General features: G+C 43.8%; 1 protein-coding gene across 4 annotated transcripts in view; it reads left to right on the top strand.

The window, feature by feature from the left end:
* The window catches only part of CHD1 (chromodomain helicase DNA binding protein 1), a 109,174-nt gene that overhangs the window by 73,225 nt on the left and 21,516 nt on the right, over window positions 1-14,433 (top strand). For all 4 annotated transcript variants that reach the window (XM_069752169.1, XM_069752186.1, XM_069752178.1 and 1 more), the window contains 6 exons: window positions 1,627-1,775; window positions 1,859-1,955; window positions 2,037-2,132; window positions 2,283-2,456; window positions 6,407-6,570; window positions 6,840-6,881. In XM_069752169.1, coding sequence (XP_069608270.1) covers window positions 1,627-1,775; window positions 1,859-1,955; window positions 2,037-2,132; window positions 2,283-2,456; window positions 6,407-6,570; window positions 6,840-6,881 — 722 coding nt within the window. The remainder of the gene's footprint in view (window positions 1-1,626; window positions 1,776-1,858; window positions 1,956-2,036; window positions 2,133-2,282; window positions 2,457-6,406; window positions 6,571-6,839; window positions 6,882-14,433) is intronic.

Below are 14,433 nucleotides of genomic sequence, written 5' to 3'. Positions count from 1 at the left end.
AAAGTAGGTGACAGATTCCCTTTAAATTGCCATGTTGGCACTTTGCCATAAATAAGTGGGTTTTGGTTTGCAGTTTGGGCACTAGGTCTCTAAAAGGGTCACCATCACTGAGCTATACCATAAAAAGTAAAAACAAAATGTGTGGCAGCTCCTGAGTAAGATGCATTTTTGTTGTATATATGAATAATACTCTCTGCCATTATTATTTTTTTAATCTTGATGTTCCATGCTTCACATTCAATACAATATATCACATGGTGCATGTAGCATTTGATTAGTGTAACATCAGTCCGTACATCGATCATCTGATTTTCAGCCCTAATGTAAACTGTATATTTGAGCCATTCTGCAAGTCTTGCCACATTAGTTACTGACCAGAAGTATAATCATGGGGAGACCGAGCGCAGAATACAGTCCTCCATTTTTAAATGCTTAACATAGTAAAGGAATTAAAGAACGTTAACTTGAGATATTTTTTTTTACATTTCTTATACAATATTTTTGGAAAGCTCTTACACCTCTGTTAAAGGGGTTGTCCGGGCTAAAATAAGTCTGCAGTAACTCTGTGATCGCAGACTTCTGAATCTCCCTAGAAAGCACGCTGGTTTCTGAGCTGGGACTGGCGGGTACATATGAGTAAGGTATACTCCCAGGCAGTGGGTGCACCCTCCTCGCGACATACACTTTTTTAAGCGAGTCTGCGCTCTGTCATGTGGCATGGCCACACTCTATACACTTGTGGTCTATGGCTCCCGTGTTACTGTCTATTACTAACTGCAGAATGAGTTAGCGGAGAAGTGAGACGAACCTGACAGTCTGAGGGGAGTTAGTTAGAAATGCTTTTATCTGTCTTTTTCTGAGCTGCTCTTGGCTGATTTCTGACCACATCAAAGTTGATTGTGGATTAAAAAGAATGAGCCTGTATAAGCCAAATGGAAACCAATTTCAAAAATGATTTTTACCCTCAAATACATATTTAGGTTAAAAAGAAATGCTCCAATTAAGCCAAAGATCCTTTGTATTAATAAAATGGATGCAGTCCTATGGCTAATATTAATTTCAAGGATTGCTCTATAAAGAGGCCAATGTCTCAATGACATGCGGGTGGTAAATATGAACTTTTGTAGATCTAATCTCCTGTGATGGTGTTTGACCAGGAATACAGGTGTGCGTATAGATAGAATATAGATCTATCTATATTTGTCGGTCCCCTCATTGTGGGACACAGGAGCTCATAGGTGTCCTCTGATGCCACCCGGAGGCTGACAGGAAGAATTGCAACTAAGAAAAACAGTGGGGCTCCCCCCGCCTACTGACAGCCAATCTATTCAGTTTAGCGGGTCTCGATCTCCAGACCAGTTTCTTTAAATGCTGGTGCTATGGTTGAGAGTGTCGGCTCGGATGGCAGCTGATCCACCCACATGCCAGCTAGGTAGTACAGCCTGAACCTGCGTTGTTTGGAGTCGGCTCAGCACCAGACGCCTGCTACAGGCAGTGATGATGCTCGTCCCCCACACTTGTATGTCAGTAGTCCCCAACAGGTTAATGGAATATTTTATTGGGATGTTTTAGTTACAATGTGGAGGGAAGTGCACGCACAAACTTACCAGATCGCTGTGTTTTTAGGTGAATATATATCGCTTGGTCACAAAAAGCTCTGTGGAGGAAGAAATTATTGAAAGGGCAAAGAAGAAGATGGTGCTGGATCACCTTGTGATTCAAAGAATGGACACCACCGGCAAGACTGTGTTACACACTGGATCAACGCCGTCTAGGTATGTCTGCGTGTGGCGAACCCTCTGTTGGATTAATTTTCTTTTTGCATCAGCTAAATAATGGTATATGTTCCACATTTAAGCTCCACACCGTTTAACAAAGAAGAGCTTGCTGCTATTTTAAAGTTTGGTGCTGAAGAGCTTTTCAAGGAACCAGAAGGAGAAGAGGAAGAGCCTCAGGTAGAATTACAGCGCACGTTCTCCTACGTTCTGTATGTTACACAGTTTTACCTATTAACAATCCTCTGTCGTTAACTCAAGGAAATGGACATTGATGAAATATTGAAGAGAGCGGAGACCCGTGAAAATGAAGGTGGCCCATTTACTGTAGGCGATGAATTACTTTCACAGTTTAAGGTACTTTCTGTTAATATTATGCTGCCTCAAAGCTTAGCAGACTAGGGACGACTTGGCAGAATGCTGGTTCTACTTGCCTGTTAGAACATCGCTCCATTTTTGTGCCTACATTTTCTTTTCCATATAACAGGCTTATGTGTTTGTTTTAAGGTTGCCAACTTTTCAACAATGGAAGAGGATGATATGGTGGAGTCTGACCGAAATACAAAAACATGGGAAGACATTATACCTTCAGACCAGAGAAGAAAAATGGAGGAAGAGGAAAGACAAAAGGAGCTTCAAGAAATCTATTTGCTTCCCAGGATGCGAAACTGTGCAAAGCAGGTGAGTTTCTGCTTTAAAGGATAAGGACATCTTAGAGGCATTTTCTTTACTTGGCCCCTTCACACCATGGCCTTTTTTCTTGATCATTTTTTCTTCCCCTCCTTCCAAGAGCTGTAACATTTCTATTTTTCCATCAATATAACTGTATGAAGGCTGTTTTTTGCGAGATGAGATGTACTTTTGAATGGCACAATTGATTTTACCATATAGTGTACTGAGAAACGGGGGAAAAAATCCAAGCACAGTGAAATTGCAAAAAAAAAAGTGCAATTCCTCATTTTTTTTTTTTATTGACCATGTTCACTATCAGGTAAAAGTGACCTGGCAATATGAATCTCCAGGTCAGTACAAGTACGCAGATACCAAACATGTATAGTTTGTTTTGTTTAAGAGGGGAAGAGAACAAAATCAGACCCAAGTCACGGCAGTCTTCTGCAGAGCCCCAGCTTTCATGACAATCCATCAGTGCCCCCCAATTGTGATGGGCGTGGATGGGCAGAATTTGTGACGCATTTGTGGCTGCTGCATGTTAAATCCCACTGTCAGAAATTGACATTAGGATTTAACAGATTAACAGCCGCGGTTGGAGCTCTGATCCACCCGCTGCTGTGAAATGTACCTAACAGCTGATTAAACCAGCTTTCATGTCCGGAAAGATGCGGGCTCGGTGCCGGAGCCCGCATCAAAATCTGGGAGATGACATAATGACGTAAATATGTCATATGTCGTGAAGGTGTTAAATGGAATGTGCTATCCCCCTAAAATGTTTTCAACAGTTGAAAAAATGTAGTGTTAATGTTTTAATTTAAAAGAATATATATACCGTATATACTCGAGTATAAGCCGACCTGAGTATAAGCCGAGACCCCTAACTTAAGTTTGCCACAAAAACTTGGAAATCTTAATGACTCGAGCATAAAATAAAAATAGATAACAATAAAAGTAAAATTAATTGAGACATCAGTAGGTTAAGTGTTTTTGAATATCCATATTGAATCAGGAGCCCCATATAATGCTCCATACAGTTTATGATGGGCCGCATAAGATGCTCCATATTAAAATATGCCCCATATTATCCTGCACAAATGTTGATTATGGTCCCATAAGATGCTCCATAGAGATATTTGCCCCATATAATGCTGCACAAATGCTGATTATGGCCCCATAAGATGCTCCATAGAGATATTTGCCCCATATAATGTTGCACAAATGCTGATTATGGCCCCATAAGATGCTCCATAGACTATTATGCCCCATACGCTGTTGCTGCTATTAAAAAAAAATGACATGCTCACCTCTCGTCGCTCAGGCCCCCTGACTTGCTATAGTCACCTGTCCTCGTTCCACCGTCGGGCGCTGCTGTGTCTTCCGCGTCCTCTGCACTAACGTTGAGGCAGAGGGCGCGTACTAACCAAGTCATTGCGCCCTCTGACCTGAGCGTCACAGGCAGATGACGCGGAAGACGGAGCCCGGCGGTGGAACAAGGACAGGTGAATATTACGCAGTGCTCACCCTCCCCATTATACTCACCTGCTCCTGGCGCGGTCCCTGGCAGCTTCCCTGATGGTCTCTGGCGCTGGCAGCTTCTTCCAGCGTTGAGCGGTCACCGGTACCGCTCATTACAAATATGAATATGCGGCTCCACCCCTATGGGAGTGGAGTCGCCTCCATATTCATTACTGTGATGAGCGGTACCATGTGACCACTCAATGCTGGAAGAAGCTGTCAGCGCCTGGAGACCATCAGGGAAGCTGCCAAGGACCGCGCCGGGAATAGGTGAGCATGTGACAGCTGCTGCTCCCCTGCCGACCCCCTGGGGCAATGACTGGAGTATAAGCCGAGAGGGGATGCCTAAAAAAAATGCAGCCTAAAAAAAATGGGCTGAAAATCTCAGCTTATACTCCAGTACATACGGTACATTTTTTTTAATTGCATAAAAAAATGAGAACTAATTTTAAACTGTTTGATATTTTCCACTTTTAAACACTGGAGGGAGCAGTTGCTGAAATTTGCTATAAAAACCTAGTGTACAACTAGCTCGCTTTACTACTGCAGTAATAGTGGGCGCGGTTTGCTCACATGTATCTGATGGCAATCCCCTTCGCTTCTGGGTGTTACACTTGATACTCCGTTATCATTTTATTAAGATCATAAGTGATACTCAGATGTGGACACCTGTTAGAGTGGAGTGTATCACAGGCTGTGGTCTCGGTGGGCTGTATCACACATGATGGGATTACATACATGTCAGCGTATAGCCTCCTTCAGATGTCTGTAATGCAGGGACGTCTGAATAAAGCGTAATCCTGATGTAGCAGAGCTCAGTCAGTGTTTAGCGCACAGCAGCATGAGGATCACACTGCAGAAAAGTCTTAGGCTTCTTTCACACTAGCGTCGGTACGCGGCCGTTGCAAAGCGTCGGCGCGACGTACCGACGAACGTTGTGAAAATTCATCACAACGTGGGCAGTGGATGCAGTTTTTCAACGCATCCGCTGCCCATTCTAAGTCCCGGGGAGGAGGGGGCGGGGTTCCGGCCGCGCATGCGCGGTAGGAAATGGCGGATCCGACGTACGTTTTTTTCGTGACGACGGTCCGCCAAAACACGACGCATCCAGTGCACGACGGACGCAACGTGTGGCCATACGTCGTGATCCGTCCGGCAATACAAGTCTATGGGGAAAAAACGCATCCTGCGGGCACATTTGCAGGATGCGTTTTTTTCCCCAAAACGACGCAAGTGTGAAAGTAGCTCACCGCATGGCTGCAATGTTAAAGAAACGGATCAAGCAGAGATCAGTTATTTAAAAGCGCACGTAAAAGTGGTGTCTGCTTAACTAACGGATTGCTGATGATCACTACTGAACATGTGAACATAGCCTTAACACACCAGCAAATGAAAATGGCAGTCCCCAGCGGATGCAGAAAAAGATCATTCAAAAAATGTAAAACCAGTCTATTTAATTTTGTAACTAGAATAAATGATCATATAATCAATAATTATTAATACAAAAATAAAATTTCTAGCACTTTTCCTTTAAACGCATATATTTTGGGTTAAAAACAACCATTTTTGCAATTGGGATTAGTTAAAAATGGTTGTACTGTTTGCCTGTTCTAGCCTCTGTGTAACACTGTCTTATTGCTGGCTGCAGAATGAGTTATCTTAAGAGTCCGTCAGTGAGCTCACTCTGATGGAAGAGTTTAAAAGCTCTTTTATGAAAAAAAAAAAAATCCCCGATCGGAAAAGCTTTTTTTTTTTGTGTGTGTGTGCTTTTTTTTTTTTTCTTTTTTCTTTTACCTCAGACTGCATCGAAGTTTAAGTTTGTGGTCAGAAATCAGCTGAGGGGGGCTTATATGGTTGATGCTCTCGGTCAATCACGTTGTGCACTCAACCTGCATGTAAAAGCCAAATGGTACAAAATTTTCAATGAAGCCCAACTGCAACAAAATGAATTTTAACCCAAAATCCAAGAATTCAGAGGGTTCTTCTCAAAATCATTCTTTAGGCAGGTCATCTCTCCCCTGCCTCCAGGCTTCCTGTTTGATAGGTGGCGCTGCGCTCCTGTTGATTGATGACTCAGACTAGTGCCATGGTTGAGCCAATGCAGTTTTGCCTCTATACCGTCCTGGGGACTGAAGCTGGATCTTGACAGCTTCAGAGCAACACTTGCAAGGTCTGTAACTAAGAGCTTGTAAGTGCTGCGCTCCTTGCCTAGGAGACTGACCACAGCTATCCTTCCATTTTTCAGATCACAGGGATTTTTAATAACCAAAAAATTGCAGTGTTGCTTGTTTTTACAACCACATTGCAGTTTTAACCATATTGAGAACAATCCCTTTAAGTAAAATAAAAAGTCCTTAACAGTTTGCATATCCTTCAATAAAGCTTCCCATTTGTATTTGTGGATTATTGTGTTCTGTTTCTCAAGAAATATTTCTGACTTTCAGGCAAGCTTTAATGGAAGCGAAGGCAGGCGCAGTCGGAATAGAAGATATTCAGCCTCTGATGACAGTGATTCAGGCTCTGATAGAAAACGACCCAAGAAACGTGGTCGACCAAGGACCATACCAAGGGAAATCATTAAAGGTTTTAGTGACGCTGAGATCCGGAGGTATGTGTGTAGTAAAGCTGCTAGTGGACTTACCATTTCGGTAGGCTCTGATGGTCAGCTGATGGTTGTAATATTGTTTCAGCTCGTGTTTCTCATGTCTAGAGTCAACTTACAAATGCAGCTAGTATTGTTCTTGTTGTTTTCCTTTGCTCTTCTGTGAAGTATGCAAATTATAAACGAGATCTTATCAGTGTTACAATATTGCAGCGCTCAGAACTTATAATTGTTTTCTAACCTCTTTTTTTTTTTTTTTTTTTCATTCATTCTAGATTTATTAAAAGCTACAAAAAATTTGGTGGACCTCTGGAAAGGTAATTGTTCTCCCTTTGATTTGAGTTTGTGGTGTCTCTGCCGGGCATTGAGATTAATCTGGCTGCCCTTACACGGCAGTAAACCTGGCTTATACACTGCAGGTCTGGACAGTGTCTAGTTGTTTCAGTGCTGATCACCGTTATTGGAACCCCTTCATTTTTCTTCATAGACTGTACAATATCTTCAGAAATAAATGGAAATGTACCAAAGTTATATCCTCAGGATTTTTTTAATTACCGTATATACTCGAGTATAAGCCGACCCGAGTATAAGCCGACCCCCCTAATTTTGCCACAAAAAACTGGGAAAACTTATTGACTCGAGTATAAGCCTAGGGTAGAAAATGCAGCAGCTACCGGTGAATTTCAAAAATAAAAATAGATGCTCCATACCGTTCATTATTGCCCCATAAATGCTCCATATACAACTGTGCTATATAGAATGCTCTGCACCGTTGATTATGGCCCCATAGATGCTCCTTATAATGCTGTGCCATATATAATGCTCTGCACCGTTGATTATGGTCCCATAGATGCTCCTTATAATGCTGTGCCATATATGCTCTGCACCTTTGATTATGGCCCCATAGATGCTCCTTATAATGCTGTGCCATATATGCTCTGCACCTTTGATTATGGCCACATAGGTGCTCCTTATAATGCTGTGCCATATATGCTCTGCACCTTTGATTATGGCCCCATAGGTGCTCCTTATAATGCTGTGCCATATATGCTCTGCACCTTTGATTATGGCCCCATAGGTGTTCCTTATAATGCTGTGCCATATATGCTCTGCACCTTTGATTATGGCCCCATAGGTGCTCCTTATAATGCTGTGCCATATATGCTCTGCACCTTTGATTATGGCCCCATAGGTGCTCCTTATATAATGTTGTGCCATATATGCTCTGCACCTTTGATTATGGCCACATAGGTGCTCCTTATAATGCTGTGCCATATATGCTCTGCACCTTTGATTATGGCCCCATAAATGCTCCTTATAATGCTTTGCCATATATGCTCTGCACCTTTGATTATGGCCACATAGGTGCTCCTTATAATGCTGTGCCATATATGCTCTGCACCTTTGATTATGGCCCCATAAATGCTCCTTATAATGTTGTGCCATATATGCTCTGCACCTTTGATTATGGCCCCATAGGTGCTCCTTATAATGCTGTTCCATATATGCTCTGCACCTTTGATTATGGCCCCATAGGTGCTCCTTATAATGTTGTGCCATATATGCTCTGCACCTTTGATTATGGCCCCATAGGTGCTCCTTATAATGCTGTGCTATATATGCTCTGCACCTTTGATTATGGCCCCATAGGTGCTCCTTATAATGCTGTGCCATATATGCTCTGCACCTTTGATTATGGCCCCATAGGTGCTCCTTATATAATGTTGTGCCATATATGCTCTGCACCTTTGATTATGGCCACATAGGTGCTCCTTATAATGCTGTGCCATATATGCTCTGCACCTTTGATTATGGCCCCATAGGTGCTCCTTATAATGCTGTTCCATATATGCTCTGCACCTTTGATTATGGCCCCATAGGTGCTCCTTATAATGCTGTGCCATATATGCTCTGCACCTTTGATTATGGCCCCATAGATGCCCCTTATAATGCTGTTCCATATATGCTCTGCACCTTTGATTATGGCCCCATAGGTGCTCCTTATAATGCTGTGCCATATATGCTCTGCACCTTTGATTATGGCCCCATAGGTGCTCCTTATAATGCTGTTCCATATATGCTCTGCACCTTTGATTATGGCCCCATAGGTGCTCCTTATAATGCTGTGCCATATATGCTCTGCACCTTTGATTATGGCCCCATAGATGCTCCTTATAATGCTGTGCCATATATGCTCTGCACCTTTGATTATGGTCCCATAGATGCCCCTTATAATGCTGTGCCATATATGCTCTGCACCTTTGATTATGGCCCCATAAATGCTCCTTATAATGCTGTGCCATATATGCTCTGCACCTTTGATTATGGCCCCATAGGTGCTCCTTATAATGTTGTGCCATATATGCTCTGCACCTTTGATTATGGCCCCATAGGTGCTCCTTATAATGCTGTGCCATATATGCTCTGCACCTTTGATTATGGCCCCATAGGTGCTCCTTATAATGCTGTGCCATATATGCTCTGCACCTTTGATTATGGCCCCATAGGTGCTCCTTATAATGCTGTGCCATATATGCTCTGCACCTTTGATTATGGCCCCATAAATGCTCCTTATAATGCTGTGCCATATATGCTCTGCACCTTTGATTATGGCCCCATAGGTGCTCCTTATAATGCTGTGCCATATATGCTCTGCACCTTTGATTATGGCCCCATAGGTGCTCCTTATAATGCTGTTCCATATATGCTCTGCACCTTTGATTATGGCCCCATAGGTGCTCCTTATAATGTTGTGCCATATATGCTCTGCACCTTTGATTATGGCCCCATAGGTGCTCCTTATAATGCTGTGCCATATATGCTCTGCACCTTTGATTATGGCCCCATAGGTGCTCCTTATAATGCTGTGCCATATATGCTCTGCACCTTTGATTATGGCCCCATAGGTGCTCCTTATAATGCTGTGCCATATATGCTCTGCACCTTTGATTATGGCCCCATAGGTGCTCCTTATATAATGTTGTGCCATATATGCTCTGCACCTTTGATTATGGCCACATAGGTGCTCCTTATAATGCTGTGCCATATATGCTCTGCACCTTTGATTATGGCCCCATAGGTGCTCCTTATAATGCTGTTCCATATATGCTCTGCACCTTTGATTATGGCCCCATAGGTGCTCCTTATAATGCTGTTCCATATATGCTCTGCACCTTTGATTATGGCCCCATAGGTGCTCCTTATAATGCTGTGCCATATATGCTCTGCACCTTTGATTATGGCCCCATAGATGCCCCTTATAATGCTGTTCCATATATGCTCTGCACCTTTGATTATGGCCCCATAGATGCCCCTTATAATGCTGTTCCATATATGCTCTGCACCTTTGATTATGGCCCCATAAATGCTCCTTATAATGCTGTGCCATATATGCTCTGCACCTTTGATTATGGCCCCATAGGTGCTCCTTATAATGTTGTGCCATATATGCTCTGCACCTTTGATTATGGCCCCATAGGTGCTCCTTATAATGTTGTGCCATATATGCTCTGCACCTTTGATTATGGCCCCATAGGTGCTCCTTATAATGCTGTGCCATATATGCTCTGCACCTTTGATTATGGCCCCATAAATGCTCCTTATAATGCTGTGCCATATATCCTCTGCACCTTTGATTATGGCCCCATAGGTGCTCCTTATAATGTTGTGCCATATATGCTCTGCACCTTTGATTATGGCCCCATAGGTGCTCCTTATAATGCTGTTCCATATATGCTCTGCACCTTTGATTATGGCCCCATAGGTGCTCCTTATAATGCTGTGCCATATATGCTCTGCACCTTTGATTATGGCCCCATAGGTGTTCCTTATAATGCTGTGCCATATATGCTCTGCACCTTTGATTATGGCCCCATAGATGCTCCTTATAATGCTGTGCCATATATGCTCTGCACCTTTGATTATGGCCCCATAGGTGTTCCTTATATTGCTGTGCCATATATGCTCTGCACCTTTGATTATGGCCCCATAGGTGCTCCTTATAATGCTGTGCCATATATGCTCTGCACCTTTGATTATGGCCCCATAGGTGCTCCTTATAATGCTGTGCCATATATGCTCTGCACCTTTGATTATGGCCCCATAGGTGCTCCTTATAATGCTGTGCCATATATGCTCTGCACCTTTGATTATGGCCCCATAGGTGCTCCTTATATAATGTTGTGCCATATATGCTCTGCACCTTTGATTATGGCCACATAGGTGCTCCTTATAATGCTGTGCCATATATGCTCTGCACCTTTGATTATGGCCCCATAGGTGCTCCTTATAATGCTGTTCCATATATGCTCTGCACCTTTGATTATGGCCCCATAGGTGCTCCTTATAATGCTGTTCCATATATGCTCTGCACCTTTGATTATGGCCCCATAGGTGCTCCTTATAATGCTGTGCCATATATGCTCTGCACCTTTGATTATGGCCCCATAGATGCCCCTTATAATGCTGTTCCATATATGCTCTGCACCTTTGATTATGGCCCCATAGATGCCCCTTATAATGCTGTTCCATATATGCTCTGCACCTTTGATTATGGCCCCATAAATGCTCCTTATAATGCTGTGCCATATATGCTCTGCACCTTTGATTATGGCCCCATAGGTGCTCCTTATAATGTTGTGCCATATATGCTCTGCACCTTTGATTATGGCCCCATAGGTGCTCCTTATAATGTTGTGCCATATATGCTCTGCACCTTTGATTATGGCCCCATAGGTGCTCCTTATAATGCTGTGCCATATATGCTCTGCACCTTTGATTATGGCCCCATAGGTGTTCCTTATAATGCTGTGCCATATATGCTCTGCACCTTTGATTATGGCCCCATAAATGCTCCTTATAATGCTGTGCCATATATCCTCTGCACCTTTGATTATGGCCCCATAGGTGCTCCTTATAATGTTGTGCCATATATGCTCTGCACCTTTGATTATGGCCCCATAGGTGCTCCTTATAATGCTGTTCCATATATGCTCTGCACCTTTGATTATGGCCCCATAGGTGCTCCTTATAATGCTGTGCCATATATGCTCTGCACCTTTGATTATGGCCCCATAGGTGTTCCTTATAATGCTGTGCCATATATGCTCTGCACCTTTGATTATGGCCCCATAGATGCTCCTTATAATGCTGTGCCCCATATATGCTCTGCACCTTTGATTATGGCCACATAGGTGTTCCTTATATTGCTGTGCCATATATGCTCTGCACCTTTGATTATGGCCCCATAGGTGCTCCTTATAATGCTGTGCCATATAGAATGCGGCTGCAATAAAAAAAAAAAAATCACATACTTACCTCTCTTCTCAGGACGCCAGCGCTTTCAATAATTACCTGCTCCTCTGCGGCTCCGTCTCCAGCACTGACGCTCAGCAGAGGGCGCGCACTGACTACGTCACAGCGCCCTCTGACCTGAGCGTCACTGCTAGAGGACGTTGCAGACGGAGCCGCACCGGAGCGAGGAGCAGGTAATTATAGCGCTGCGCTCCCCTTACCTGCTCCTGGCGCGGTCCCTGCAGTCCCTGGCTTCTCCGGCGCTGCAGCTTCTTCCTGTAATTGAGCGGTCACATGGCACCGATCATTTACAGCAATGAATATGCGGCTCCTCCCCTATGGGGGTGGAGCCGCCTATTCATTTCTGTAATGAGCGGTGCCATGTGACCGCTCAGTACAGGAAGAATCTGCAGCGCCGGAGAAGCCAGGGACTGCAGGGACCGCGCCAGGAGCAGGTAAGTATGACTACACAGCCCCCGCTCCCCCTCCCCTGCCGACACCCGGGTATATGACTCGAGTATAAGCCGAGAGGGGGACTTTCAGCCCAAAAAAATGGGCTGAAAATCTCGGCTTATACTCGAGTATATACGGTAGTGGTCCAAAGTAATACAACAATAAAACATTGCTTTTTAACTTACACGTTGCAATTTCAAAGAAGAAACAGAATAACAGCATGTGGAGTAATAAAAGCACCCCTAATTAATGCTTGGTTGCACACCCTTTGGAATTGATGACAGCCTCCAAATGTTTCTTGCAGCCATCTGTAAGTCTCTTCCACTTCTCAGCTGGTGTTTTCTCCCACTTTTCCTTTGCAGTTTGTTCAAACTCTTGAATGTTTGCAGGGTTCTTTTTCCCAATGGCAGATTTCAGCTCGCCCTAAAGATTATCAATGGGATTGAGGTCAGAACTCATTGATGGCCATTTTAAATGGTCCATTTTTTTTTTTTCTTTTTCGACCACTCCTGTGTACTTTTGGATGTGTGCTTTGAGTCATTGTCTTGCTAGAGGACCCATGATCTTTGACTCAAAGCAAGTTTTCTTACACTGGGAAGGACATTTCGCTCTAAAATCTCTTGATAATACTCTGATTTCATGATTCCTGTGATACGGTCAAGGCCTCCAGTACCAGACGCAGCAAAGCAACCCCTCAATGTTATGGATCCTCCACCTTGCTTAACTGTTGGTAGGGTGTTGTTTTCCTTTCAAGCTTCATTGCGCCATCTATATAAAAAAAACACCATCACTTTGCATTTCCAAAAAGCTCTATTTTTGTTTCATCTGTCCATAGAACATTTTCCCAGAAGGATTGTGGTTTGTCAAAGTACTCTTTGGCAAAGATAAGTAATTCCTTTGTATTATTATTATTATATATTTTTATAGCGCCATTTATTCCATGGCACTTTACATGTGAATGGGGCAAATATAGACAAGTACAATAAACATGAGTAAAACAAGGCACACGCAAGTACAAGAGGAGAGAGGACCCTGCCCACGAGGGCTCACAGTCTACAGGGTATGGGTGAGGCTACACTAGGAGAGGGTAGAGTTGGTCATGTGGTGGTTCAGCAGACAGAGGATCGCTGCAGGTTGTAGGCTTGTCGGAAGAGGTGGGTCTTCAGGTTCCTTTTGAAGGTTTCCATGGTAGGCGAGAGCCTGATGTGTTGGGGTAGAGAGTTCTAGAGTATAGGGGAAGCACTGGAGAAGTCTTGTATGCGGTTGTGGGAGGAAGAGATGAGAGAGGAGTAGAGAAGGAGATCATGAGAGGATCGAAGGTTGCGTGTAGGTAGGTACCGGGAGACCATTCCACAGATGTATGGAGGAGACAGGTTGTGAAAGACTTTGTATGTCATTGTTTTGAACTGTAGCCTTTGGGCAATAGGAAGCCATTGAAGGGCCTGGCAGAGAGGAGAGGCTGGGGAATAACGGGGAGACAGGTGGATTAGTCGGCAGCAGAGTTTAGGATGGATTGGAGTGGTGCCAGAGTGCTAGAGGGAAGGCCAGAGAGTAGGAGGTTGCAGTAGTCGAGGCGGGAGATAAGGGCATGCACTAGTGTTTTTGTGGTTTCATGGTCAAGGAATGCACAGATACGGGAAATATTTTTTAGTTGGAATCGGCAAAAGGAGGCAAGGGCTTGGATATGTGGCTTGAAAGAGAGGGCAGACTCAAGGATCACCCCCGAGGCACCGATCGTGCGGGACTAGTGAAAGTGAGCCGACATTGATTGATAAGTCGGGTGGATGGGTAGAGTGAGGTGGGGAAAAGATGATGAATTCTGTTTTGTCTATGTTCAGTTTTAGAAAACGAGCAGAAAAGAAAGATGAAATAGCAGACAGACATTGTGGGATTTTGGTCAGTTAGGAAGTGAGGTCAGGTCCAGATAGGTAGATCTGCATGTCATCAGCATAGAAATGATATTGTAAACCGTGGGAATCTATGAGCTGTCCCAGGCCGAAGGTGTAGATGGAGAAGAGTAGGGGTCCCTGAACTGAGCCTTGGAGAACACCGACAGACAAGGGGAGAGAAGAGGAGGTGGTGTGGGAGAGGGAGACAACTGAATGTCCAGTCCGTTAGAAATGA

Source organism: Ranitomeya imitator, chromosome 1 (genome assembly GCF_032444005.1).
Source record: "Ranitomeya imitator isolate aRanImi1 chromosome 1, aRanImi1.pri, whole genome shotgun sequence".
NCBI lineage: Eukaryota > Metazoa > Chordata > Amphibia > Anura > Dendrobatidae > Ranitomeya > Ranitomeya imitator.
The sequence above is the reverse complement of the archived record's forward strand: the minus strand, read 5'-3'. Positions and strand labels throughout refer to the sequence as shown.